This window comes from Cupressus sempervirens, chromosome 7 (genome assembly GCF_028749045.1).
Source record: "Cupressus sempervirens isolate cs-2001-9-10 chromosome 7, ASM2874904v1, whole genome shotgun sequence".
NCBI lineage: Eukaryota > Viridiplantae > Streptophyta > Pinopsida > Cupressales > Cupressaceae > Cupressus > Cupressus sempervirens.
In genome coordinates, this window is record NC_143124.1 from 809,900,874 (window position 1) to 809,914,960 (window position 14,087).

Genomic DNA, 14,087 nt, shown 5'->3' on the forward strand with positions numbered 1-14,087 from the left:
AATTGGGTAATAGTAGATAGTCTTTATATCTTAATATATTATACATGAAGTAATATTTTTGGTTTTTATAATCTTAGAAGCACATGATTTTCCAATGATTCTATCATATCTATACCTTCAATTTGCATAAAAGTCAAACATGTACACACACACACACACATACACACACACACACACACACACACACATGACAATATTTATGTTATAAAATTTCTTGTGTTTTCAAAGAAATTTCTTTAATAGTGAATCCCCTAAATTGGGTAATAGTAGATAGTCTTTATATCTTAGTATCTTATACATGAAGTAATACTTCTTTTTTTATAGTCTTAGAAGCACATGATTTTCCAATGATTCTATCATATCTATACTTGCAATCTGCATAAAAGTCAAACATATATATAATGACAGGGAGTGGTACATTATGTAGGTCCCAAATAGCATGTGACTACAACTTCCTCCATCAACCAAATCAAAAATGTCAAACATAAAGTAAAACATACATGTACACCATACACATGCAAGTATGTGGTAAGTAACTATAAAACGACATATAATTCATCCATATAACTTGTAATTGTGAAAACAACTGAATCACTATATGAAATATATAAAGCATCATCATCAAAAGAATAACCATGAAAACATGAAGTAACCAAGTATCAAGTAGCTCATCAAATATATAATCTAAGTATGAAATAGTATTAATAAAATCAAGTAACCTAGTACCACTAAATCATAACACATAACCATAAAAATTTGGCCTAAAAGAATTCGACAATTTAGCATGAAAAGTAAACTAGGGGTAGGCATTACATTATCCATGTTTAGAGAGCAATCTTGAGCATAACTTAAAGGCTCTATGAGATTTTGGAATGAGTCACTGTTCATATTGTCTAATGACATAGCCAGAAATGGAGCTAAAATAGAGGTAGGAGTAGAAAGAATAGGTTGGGACTATGGATTTAGTGAAGAACTATTCTTATCAATAGAGAAATAGGAATAAATTTTGCGGTAGGTACTTCCTGTAATGTTGATTGAACAACTAGAAATTTTATCTCATTAAAGACCATGTCTCTACTCTGCACAATTTTATTTGTAATAGGATCCCCTAATCAAAATCCAAACTCATCTTCACCATAGCCCATGAAGATACATTATTGTGGTTTTGAATCCAGCTTGCTTCTTTTTTCTTTAGGAACATAAACAACTGCTTGACACCCACAAACTTGAAGATGTGAGTAAGAAATCCTTCTTCTGAGCCATTCCTATTTTGAAATTCCAAAGTACAAACAAGATGAAAGGCTTAGATTAACCAAAAAAAATATTGTATTACAAGCTTCTTCCCAGAATTCTTTGCCTAATTTGGAATTAGAAATCATGCACCGAGATTTCTCAAGAATGGTTTGATTGAGCCTTTATGCTGCTCACTTTCATTGAGGGGTGAATGGCACAACTTTCATTTGTTGAATGCCATGATCTACACAAAATTTATGAGACTCCAATGAATATAATTCACCTCCATTATCTATTTTTAAATATTTGATTTTGTGCCCACTCTGATTTTCAACAAGAGCTTCAAAAACTTTAAATTTTGAGAAAACTTTAGATTTCCTATAGGTCATATAAATTGAAACCTTTCTCCTACAATTATCAAGAAAGGAAACAAAATAACTTTCTCCTCCATGAGAGGCTACCTCTATAGTCCACCAAAGACATCTGAGTGCACTAGGTTAACTCCAATGGTGTTGTCTTCTTGTCATGGCCATTCTTCAAAAAGATGACACATTTTTGTTTCCCATGAAGGCAACGTTCACAAATTTCTAAATCTATTGATTGGAGACCCAAAAATTGTTCTTGATTAAGCATGACCTCTAGCCCATTTGTCCTCATGTGGCCTAATCTTTCATGCCAAAGTGTAGCACCGATGCCCACAACATTCATAGTAGCTCCCACCTCATCATTAGTTTCTACAACATATAGGATTTCAACTTTATCTACTTTGCCAATAACCATGGAACCCTTGGTAATTTTCCATGTGTTCATGAGAAGTGTAAGAAAGCCTTGGCTATATAACTAACTTACGAAAATCGTATTCCTTTTTAATTTGGGAACATGCCTAACATCCTTAAGCAATAATTTAGCACCTCCTTCTACTGATAGTATAATATCATCCTTTCCTACAATTTCACAAGCTTTGTTGTCACCCAGATAGACATTCCCAAACTTACCTTCTTTGTAATTTTTGAAGGCTTCAATGCAAGAAGACATGTGAAAAGAAGCCCTGGAATCAATTACCCATGAACTTGAGGTTGTGTCACTTGTTGCAAGAACCAAAATACCATCATCCTTATCATGAATGGTATTTGCTCCACTGTCCAAAACCTTTTCTTGAGCCCTTTTATATTTTCAACAATCCTTAATGTGACCAACCTTTCCACAAAACCAACAATCATTTTGTCTACCCCAGGAGTGTGATCTTCTAGCTAATTGAGATCTACGATTTTAATTACTTCTTCCTCTATGATGAGTTCTTCCTTTATTTTCCATGCTCACTAAATTGTTCTACAGTATCACCGAATGAAGAATCTTTATTGCTTCTTCTCATGTCTTCACTAAGCGAAGTAGCTACAACTTCGTCATAGACCAATTTTTTCATTTTGGTAATGGAAGTGTTGATTGACCTGATTACACCATCCTAATTGTCTTGTAGGGAGCATACCAAGATCACGACAATGTTTTCATCATCTTGACGCATACTAATGGAGTTTGCATGACATAGAAGAGCATTTAACTCATTTATGTGACTCAACATCATTGTCTCCTCCTTCATCGTCAGCTTGTAAAGCTTCTTCATGATGAAAATTGTGTTTGTGGAAGATGTCATTTTGTACATGCTTTGAAGCTTGTCCGATACTACCTTTGGTCTTTTCATTATTTATATTGAACAAGACATTTTGAGATAGGAAAAGAAAACAAATTGCCATCATCTTTTCATCAATTGTATTCCAATTCTCATCTATCATAGAAGATGGATTTTTTCCATGTTCTCTGATTGCCACTGCGAGATCTTGCTTGATTAATAATGAACACATTTGTACTTTCCATAGAATGTAATTCTTCCCTGAGAATTTTTGCACTCTTGATTCCTCCATGACTGCAAAATTTAGTCACCAAAATCAATCACAGGCTTTGATACCAATTGAAAAGAAAATTTGAAAGTGCACATGAAAATACAGGACAACAAGACACATAAACACATGTTTATCGTGGTTCGCCACAAATCATGGCTATGTCTACACTGAGAGCAGAGGAATTATATTGATTGAAAATAATGAGTTTACAATAGATGCTATCAACATTTATAGATCACAAATGATCCGCTTAAGAGACACAATAAATTGGAGGGAAAGACCCAAGCAACTGTTAGACTTCAGATACTTAACACGAACCTTATATTGGATGCGACTATTCTCTACCCCAAAAAAAAAAAGCTTTATATGCATCCCTACAAAAAGTCATTTTCACATATCACAATAGATTTTTATGAATGCTTTACTAAATTAATCCTCATATTTAATTTCACATCACAATGATGTAAAAATGCCAAAAAGGATAAAATAAAACAAAAGCAATTATGTTAATTTGTTTTTATCAAGTGATATCATTTTATGTGAACAATAAGCAGAACTAGAAACTTTTAACTCCCTTTCTAAAATGAAAAGGCCAAAAAAGCTTGAACGCGAGGACATACTATAAATCGGATAATAATTTGACTGCCTCTCATTATATAATTATTTCATTACTTTACTAAAAATTAAATAGATACATTGCTGTATTGATGTGAGATACCAACAACTACACTGGATGCAAATTCCGAAACATGTTAGGTGTAGGTTCGTTCCATTGAACCCGGAGTGCATGGACACCGTCCCGTCCAACATTATTGGACAGGAAAGTTTGCAGCTTTAGTTTGTTTTCTTTTTAAAAGCATCCGTACCAGGAACAGATCATATGTGATCCAGCGGGCCCATGAGCATCTTGCACGAACAAGGAAAGCCAAAAGCAAGGAAGCGCTCATTATTAAGAGTCTCGGCAGAGAAGACAATCTTAGAAGAATTTATGTCTGGGTAAAGTGTTGGAGGTGGAAAATATGGAAGAAATAACAAAGTCTGAGAAGTTTACTGAGCACAATTGGGTTGTTGAAGTTGAATCAGAATTACAAAAGGAAGAGAGATCAGATGAATCCCATGATGGTCTTATTCATACCGTTCCAAAGTCTCTCATGAGTGAAAAGACAAAGGTGTTCTATCTTCCTCAAGTCATCTCCTTGGGTCCTTACCATTTCGAAATAAGAGATCCAAGGAAAAATGACATGGAACGTCTCAAGTCAGAAGTAGCAAGAAAGATGGACCGTAAAATCAGCATAGAAGGTGGCTTAAAGTCAGTGATGGAAAAGTTCAAGGTGAAAGAGATGCAAGATCAAATAAAGGAGAGGTATGCTAATAACTTTGAACTTAGCAGTGAAGCGTGTGCGTGGATGATAGTGAGGGATGCTTGTTTTGTTCTAGAAGTCCTCCATAGATTTGGGAAAGATGAAGATCAAGAGCAAAGCGTGAAGGGCTCCATTGATAGTACTCTTAGCAGGAAACGGCATCATCCTCTTTTGATAGAAATTGTGAAAGATATGCTCAAGATGGAAAATCAGCTACCATTCTGGGTATTGAAGGAAATCAAACATCATATTGTGCCATCAAATGGTTATGACTGTTCTGAGCCAGCGTCAAAAGATTATGTCTGGGTTGAGTCTGCACTAAAAAATTTATCACCCATCGAAGTGGCAAAAGGACGGGATCGGATTTACAAAGAAGATTCGCATATCTTGCAGTTGCTTCATGACTACATTACTGACAAGTCAGAGACCCCCTCCCCCAATAAACGGCCAGGTAAACATTGGATGACCATCACAGCATTTTTGAAAATGGTTACTAAAGAAATTATTTACATGCTTCTATCCCCTGAAAAATGTGTGAAGTGGCTATTTACACTATTATATGCCATAGTCCTATTATTTCTGTTCCCAGTCTTTGTTATGTTTTTCATTTGGCACTGTATTAGGGTCTACATATCCCCTTCTGAGAAGGAGATAGGGAAACATGTTCCAACTGTAGAGGAGCTAAAAAGAATGGGAGTTAGATTCAAGAAATTAGAGGGTGATAAATTAGGAATTAGTCACATTAAGTTTGAAAAAAGTGATTCCATACTGTATTTACCAAAGTTCAAAGTAGATAAGAGATCAGAAGTTATACTCAGAAACCTGGTTGCTCTGGAGATCTGCTCTCAAGATGAAGAGAAACCCATTACAAGATACGCCATTCTAATGAACGATTTGATTAACACTAGTGGGGATGTGGGTATTTTGAGACGAGAGGAAATCATCACCAGCAAGCTTGGGAGTGACGATGAGATTGCACAGCTTTGGAATTCTATGATAACATCCACAGAAATGCCCAGGTACGATCCTATTGATGAAGTTGCTCAATCCATAAATGCTTATCGCAAAAAGTGGTGGAAAGTTCTGTGGGCTCAATTTATCATGGCTCATTGTTCGAAGCCATGGTTGTTTCTATCCCTCATGGGAGGACTTGTTCTTTTAGGGCTAACAGGTGTCCAAGAATTTTGCCTCTTTGAATCATGCCAAGTCAAATAGACATTTTGTCTTCTACTCCACTAGACCACTGGCCGAGGTAACTTATATGTATCTGCATCTGTAGTCAATGTTAAATAGTGGAAGTCTTTTGTATTTTGATTGAATAAAAGTTGAGTAAATGTGCATATAAGTTGCATTGTATATAGCGTCTTCTACTAGATGGTCACATAACATTGAATGTGTAACATGTCCTTTAGAATCATGAAGTTGAAGTATGTAACTTAGCAGATAGGTGGATATAAAGTGACCTAGCTTTGTATGAGGCATTGCAAGTTTTTAGAAATCATGTGTCAATAATTTATGTAGAATCTGAATCAAATTAAAAACAAAACTTTAAGAATATTTTATGAAATTAGATATTAATAATTAAATATGTAAATTAAAATGAGTTTAAATAAAATAAATTTTATTTAAATCATTATGAGACATATTTTTATTCACAAACATTTAATCAATCTTTGTTATTGTTATTGTTTATATGTTAAAGTAGTTGAATATTTATATCGAGCTATTTTATGATTTTCATTTCTCATGTAATATTAAAGGACTTTTGTAAGTGTTCTAATATTCTATAGCTCATAGAATCTAACATAGAAGAAAGCAATAATTGTATTTTTCATCTCCTTATTTTGAGTTATTTTGTATGGGTGTTTACATATGATTCTTGCATACAATTTAGTTTTTTAGTACACTCTTTAAGTATAACTATTCCCTCACTCTATGATATTTTACCCCCTATCAAAAAAAAATATTTTATTTAATCATCGATAGCTTGCACTTCTTGAAATGTAGCATGTACATATAATTCTAAGCCTTGAATGACATTATAGAGTTATATAATCTAAATTTCCACCTTCCAAGGTTCATAATGACATTGGTATTCACTAATATGAACACCACATGACAATCTAAGAATATATATTTAAAATAATTAAACCCTAGGCAGATTGCACAAATCCTCTCACAAAATTACAACATCAATTGGTTTCAAACATCAATAATAAACATTTGGCATTCATTAACATCCTTACATAAGCACCTATCTATCACAACTTGCACTAGAATCAACTTGCATAATATGTTTGCATTCAACTATCTTTAACATTATCAATAGATCAAATATTTTTATGACTACTTGTATTTTTCTCATTATTGTGCAATCAAATTACATGGCTGACTTAGTGTTAACGAAGCTCCATACTTTAATCATATGATCCCAAGAATACTTTTAAACACTTAGTTTCCTTAAATGTATGACATTTAGGTAAAAGAAAATTGTGAAAGTATCAAAGGTCATATTTTCCATGGACAAAAGCCATCTAAATAGACTATATCATCGGTATAATCTAGTTTCGATATTTAGGTAACTTAATAGATATGTTTATCTAGGTCTATGATCCTCATTTCAACAATCGATGTTAAAGATTATTTTTTCATAAAAAATTTCAACCTAGAAAAAACCAATGGATTGGTTAAATAGGCCATTTATGAGATAGTATTTCTCCAACTTTATATTTATGAATATTTATAAGTAGAGTTTGTGACTTTTATAAATGAACTAAATAGTCAATGGTATTGTAGAATGGGGCAAAATAGTAGATTAAGGATTCATTTGTAGTTATTTTCTATAATTTATCTTTAGTATTTTGTTTCACATACTCAGTATGCTCTTGAACATACATGATGAGATTTTGGCACACTTTTATTACTCTTTGGAGATATGTATTTCAAGATTTAGTGGTTCAAAATGAGATACAATGGATTTGACATTTATTTGTATATTACTATGGTTGATAGTGGTTCTATGAGGAAAACATGTTTCATATTTCTCTGCATGAGATTCTTTGATGATGCACTCTTAGAAATGATATATTAATATCCTTGTCTTCATTCAATTTAGATGACAAGATATTTTATTTTAAAGACAATTTCAAAGTTCATTATTGTTTCTACTCTAGGTATTGTCAATCTCAAGTATTTACACTTTATTATTGGTCTTGGTTAATGCAATATGGAATTTAATGTGTATAATAACATTAATGACCCCTAATATGACATGTTGTGGTTCAATTCTCATTTATTCCCACTATAAAAATGATTAGTGTTGAGGTTTTTTCAAATTGATTTTGGTATCTCGATTGGTTGACATTGAGAGAATTCATAAACTATGAATTAGTATTTATAAGGGATAAACCATTATGAATTTAAGTGTAGAGTGCAAATTTTTTGTACTTGGATAAGATTTTGTGCAAGTGCATACTTATGCATAGTTCACATATGAAAGAGGATTTGTCCCCATGATTGTTTGAGTTACTAAGAAATTTGTTGACATATAGTGTGGATATTCATGTGTTATCCATAATTATAGTGAAAATGAATTAGATGAGTTGGTGGCATTTATCACAAGTGGATTTAATCTATTTTATCTTTCTTCTCCAACAACTTGTGATGTCTCAATTTAGACATTGAGTCATTTGGTAGAGCTCATATATTTAAGAATAATCTCCTCTGTCATTTTTCCCTCAACAAGGTTTTCCATGAAAATATAGAGTTTCATGTTTGGTGATTTTTGTGCTTTCATATTCTTAACTTTATTTTATTAAGGATTAATACATGTTTCATGGAGCTAGAAAGGTTGTGTTGAGGATTGAAAATCTGTTGACAATTTAGACATCCCATATTAGTTATCTCTCATATTCAATAAGGGCCCATTTTATTCCAGACATAGGAATGGAGAATAGGAATGCAAAATTGGGAATATGAAGGGTTATTCCAATAACAACTATTTTTTAGAATTGGTATAAGCTCATTTTAGAGGCAAAATAAGAATATGTATTCCTATTCCGTATTCCAATTGACAAACCAAATGAAAAATATAAAACATATTCCAAATTTTCTATTCCTATTCTAGCAACCAAACGGGTCATAGGTAGTGGGAATATGAGTAGAATAGGCATAGGTAAATTCTTAAAATTACAAATTCTCCGTTTGAGTGCACCAAATTGAAATTGCGAATAGGAATACATATTCCAATTTTGACTAAAAAATGAGCATTTGCAATTCTACCTAAATAGGTGGAATTGGAATAAATATTCTCATTTTAATTTTATTTATTTTAGAAAACATAAATTTCTGGGTCCATGAATTATCCATCAAGTTCTGACTGAGCCAAACAAGAATAGAAATGTATATCCCCGTTTTCTATTCCAAAATTACTATTCTATAATAACAATTTCAATTCCCATATTTCTAAACTGGTGCCAACTGGACACTAAATAAATTATTTGACATGAGAATGAATTAAAAAATGGTTTAGAAGAATTTTTTATATTTTTTGAAAAATATTCTTCCACATTTATACAAAATCTAAATAATACTTGAAGAAGGTGATTTATGAACCTTTATATAAAGGTTATTTTATTGAACTCCATAATTTCAAACACAAAACAATTTTATTTGCTCCCAAAATATTTCATTATATGTCTCTAAAATAGAACAATATTTTTTACATATTTTATATTTTCAAAACATTATAAATTATATTCTTGCATTCTTACCAATCTATTACTGATGATGGATCAAGTGCGATCCCAAACCAAACGGAAACGTTGATGAAAAAGAATTATATACACAATCTAATTCAGAACCAGATCATGTATGACAAAAATAGATTGTAGAAACTGATAAAATTCAACAATATAAATATTTATCACAGTAATACACTATTGACAGATAAAGCTTGATGTGAGATTCCTTTTAAATCTCTACTCATTGCAGCCACATCGAAGCGTCGTACCTTAGATAAGCAGTGAAATTAAGGTTGATGTTAACAGCGGCTTCCATCTGTAGAGCTCGTACCTGGCCCGCGTGAATCATTTTGAGAAGAAATTTGCTCGGCAATGTGTGATCCAGCGAAAAGTTTCCTCCTCCACGAGCATCCGCTGGGATAAGGTTAGTGAAGCGAGGAAATCTTCAACTTGCATAGGCAGTTGAACCTTTCTCTCTTCTGTTGACAGAAATTGTGAAAGACATGCTGATCAAGATGGAAAATTGGTGAAGTTGAATGGTTCATAAAGAGTCCACCAGGGATCAAGTCTTGCTGAGTGCAAGGCCCATAGACATCATAAGGGATGAGGCCAGGATCGTGCCCCGGGCGAATTTGGCAGCGTGGATGCTCCTTAGTCTTTGGCTCTTAGCCGAAGAGGTGTTCAGTATTCAGGCACGTGTGGACCCGTATCGGGTACCTAAAAGTTAATGGTGGCCTTTGCTGGTTGGTAGCTCGCAGGCTTCGTGCCTCGCTGGGCTGCCTCGCAAATCTGAACCCTCCATAAAATTAAAATAAAAATAATGGAAAATTGACTACCACTCTTATTGAAGGAAATCAGAAATGATATCGAAGGATCGACTTGCTGATTATGTCTGTACGTCTTGGGTCGGCCCTTAAAATGTTATCTCCCATCAAAACACGATGTCCGGGGAATCTGAAATACAATCTTATCTTTGCAACTGCTTCGCGACTACATTTTTGACAGCCCGGTCGCCGATGGAAAGTGATCTTCCCGTTGGACTAAATTAGATGAAAAAGGCTCTCTGCCTTTTTTGTATGGGAAAGTTGTTTAATTCCTTGGTGAATAGAGAATATTCGCTTTAGATCTCTCTAAATATCTTGGATATCCAAAAACAAAGAAATTGTGTGATTTAAAAAATAATAATAAATTGAAAATAAATTAATAAGCTATCCTACTTTTTTGTTTTTACCAACAAAACTTTATTGTATAACTCAAAAATAATGTGTGGGTGCATTTCATCGATTTACTCGAGGAGATTTCGTGAGTTATTTCATTAAAGTATAGTCAGACTTTTCCTTAAATTCGATTGGTGTTGGAGGCTTGTTTGACTTCATCTCCCACGTTGGAACAGCACCCCATGCAAAGCAGGTTGGCTTGTCTGACATGTTAATTGGGATTGGATGTCGATTTTAATGAGGAACTGGATTGTTTGATTTTTTTTTAAAAACTCTTCTTACCTTTTGTCTTCACGTGAACTACGCGTGCTCCCTCCCTTGCTGCATTTTCTTCCAGCCTTGATCGGTGTGAGCTTGCTTGGGAAGCACCCAAGTCCACTTGGGGTGACGTGGACAGATGAGTTTTAAACCCAAATTCAAATGTATTTAATGCAAACCTTTGGCCATCACTCGAGTGCAGGCACTTTAATATTCAATCCCTTCTCCATGCGATTTAAATCTGCCCAGGCGTCAATTCTAAAACATGGGGAATGACAATGTATTTAATGCCAAGATAGAAACTTGGCTCTCTCTTGATTTGACAAGGTCAAGGTAATTGGTTTAACCTTTATCCACCCTTACCATTCTTTCTGCGCTTTTTGAGGGGGAGCTGGTTCACAGGCGTAGCAGGGGGGGACAAGACCTGCGGAAATGCAGGCTTGGGCATGCGTGGAAGCCTTGGGAACCGCCCAAGGGAGCATTGGTTAGAGTATGCCCGTGGCTAAATAGCAGAGGATTTGCACCCGACGTGACAGTTTTTCGAATTTCATAATTTCGAAAAACTGTCACGGGTGCAAATTTTCTGCTAGATAGACATCTCCGTTAGAGTATGGCCAAGTGAGAGTTCGTGGGTGGGTAGTTAGTGTAAGTTTTGGGTTAGTATTAAGTGGAATGTTAATTTTAGGTTAGTTGATATGATTAGAATATTAGTGGGGTATTAATCATAGTTAGTTTGTTAAGTTGGTGAAGGGTTAGGTTAGTGACTTTTTTTAAGTTGTTATTATTAATTGTTAGTATAAGATTTAGTATTAAATTAGTGTAGTTAGTTTTAATTTTTAAATAGTTAATTTGTTTGTTTAGTTTAGTTTTATTCTTTCTTTAAATGTTCTAAACTAGCAATCGCATCTTGGTGTGCAATAGGTACGCCGAATAAGTGTGGATGGTCAATTCAATAGGAGTAAATTGTTTGGTAGGTATGGATGGCCAATTCAATAAAAGTAAATTGGTTGGTAGAATTGTGTAAAGATATGTTTGGAAGCTCTTTTTGATTCATATCTCTATAAGCCTTTAATGTTCGAAGAATGACATTAAATTGTGGTGTCAAAAAAAATTCACCATAGGTATTGCATTGAATGAAACTACATGATCAACTTATTAAACATTGAATAATAGATATTTACAAAATTCCAAACTTATAAATGTGGGGGTCATATAATTAAACTTGAGCAAGCATAGGTGGAACTATAAATAAAATATTTTTTCTCCATATCCTCTTAAGCAATGAATGAGAACTAACATTTTTTGTAATTAGAGAAAAGATCATTCAATGAAAATGAGAATTGTTGGGCTTCAAACACCTGACATTTTGGAATAAACATGGGTAATATTCTCACACCATATTGGTGTCACACTTGGCTGTCGCCTAGTAAGATAACCTCATCTTTGCCATTACTTTCAAGTATCAATCAATATAGTAAATTCTCTACCTTATATTCTATAAAATAAAGATAGAAAATGCTCTATCTTATACTTTGTAAAATCAAGATAACAAGTCTCTATCTTATATTCTAAAAAAATAATAAATGACTAACAATAGGTATTAGAGACTCAATAGTCATTCCTTGATTGTACGAGAAGATGAGAAAGTTTGTGGGATTCATTAACTTTACACGCAATTTTTAGAAGTTATTTATTGGAGGTTTAAAAATACCCACTAATTTAAAACCCGATGACATGCTCCCAAGTTTATTCATGACTTTTAGAAAAAGTGAAACTCTGTGCCCATTTTCTTCCAAGCCCCAATCTCCCATTAAAGGACAAGCATGGAGACAAAGTGACTACCATTGAGGTGATTTGAAACATAGATCAATTATCACCTTTTCACAATTCTTAGCACATTGAAAAACATAAGTTAATGCTTTGCAGAAGCATGTGACATGATATTGCAAAGCTCAATTACTCTAGCATATTGCACACATTTCTCTAAATTTGCATATTTTTATTTCTATCTAGATCTCCCTCCATATTTCAAGCATAACATGACCTTTGTTCTAAAGAATTTAAATAGTTGATCATGAGATTATATCTATATTATTATCCATTACTAAGAAGATCATGTTTATGTTTTCAGTTGGAGAGGGAGAGGGAAAACAATGTTTTCTATTGGTTACTTTGGGCAACAGTTTTTCTAACTATAGGGTCAACATAGAGCTTTTTTTTTGTATGCCCAAATTACAAGTTTAATAATTATTACTAAATGACACACTGTTGATTGGGTGAATTCACTAAATTTTGCATTAGCAGTAAACAAGAACCTTCTTTCGTCTTTTTGATGCATTAGCACCTATTAAAAAAATTCATCAAACTACTACATTCTTGCATTATTTCAGAATTGATGTAATTTTCTAGTTGGCTTTTCTTGTTTGCTCTAGGCACAATTTGGTAAAACTTTGCTAATGACCAAAGTTTCTTTCTCCTTCGTCAAAACTATATTTGTGTGATTAGTATAAATGTTAGTTCTTTCACATTCACATTATCCCAAATTGATTTGGGGTTCATGCAAAAACAACAATCATGTGTTTTTTTGGGTGGTATTTCCTGCAGACCATTAAGCTAAAAAAATATTCAAGAGATGAAAATAAAGACCTTGGAACAAACTGGCTTTCTACATTACTGAAAATTGTAATTGTTGAAAGGTATTATTTCAATCTCATGATTTTTCTTTCTATGAGACCTATAACAATGTAGTGACTGCCAGTGGACGATTGATTGTAACCTTAAGCCCTTAACTTGTGCATGACCATTTAAGGGTCATTGCTCATTATATTCATTTTAAGCTCATCTCCCCCCCTCCATTTCTCCCATTTCCTCATCTCTCCCCTCCCCCTCTTGCTTTATCCCATCTCCCTCCCCCTCTTAGGTCATTTATTCCCCCTTATTATCAACTATCTCTACCTCTTCTCTCTCATCCTCTCACCCCTCGCTCATCCTCTCTCTTACATATATCTCCCCCTTAAATATCATCTTTTACTCTCTCTCCTCTCTCTTTTCACCATATCATCCCCTAATTTAAATTCTATCCCTACCTCGTGTCTCTCACCCTCTTCCCCTTCTCACACTCACACTCTCGCATTTGTGTTCCCTTAAATATACTCTTTCACTCTCTCCCCTTCCTATTTTCACCATATCATCCCCTAATTTAACCTTTATCGAGATGATACCTTGGTTACATGCTCATAGTGTTCTAGATATAATAAAATTTCTCTAGACTAAAATCAATACACGAATCATTTTGCAACATTAATTGTTATCTTAAAACCCAAAATTGAATTAATTTAGGGATTTGTTCAATATTTAGAAATTTGATATCTGTATTTT

The 14,087-nt window shown here is 33.6% G+C and overlaps 1 protein-coding gene across 1 annotated transcript; it reads left to right on the top strand.

Annotated features, from left to right (window-relative positions):
• Nucleotides 1-4,058: 4,058 nt before the first annotated feature.
• Nucleotides 4,059-5,848, top strand: LOC149549865 (putative UPF0481 protein At3g02645). The gene has a single exon (XM_089794975.1). The coding sequence runs from the start codon at nt 4,151-4,153 to the stop codon at nt 5,705-5,707; it is 1,557 nt and encodes a 518-aa protein (XP_089651101.1). The 5' UTR covers nt 4,059-4,150; the 3' UTR covers nt 5,708-5,848.
• Nucleotides 5,849-14,087: the final 8,239 nt, after the last annotated feature.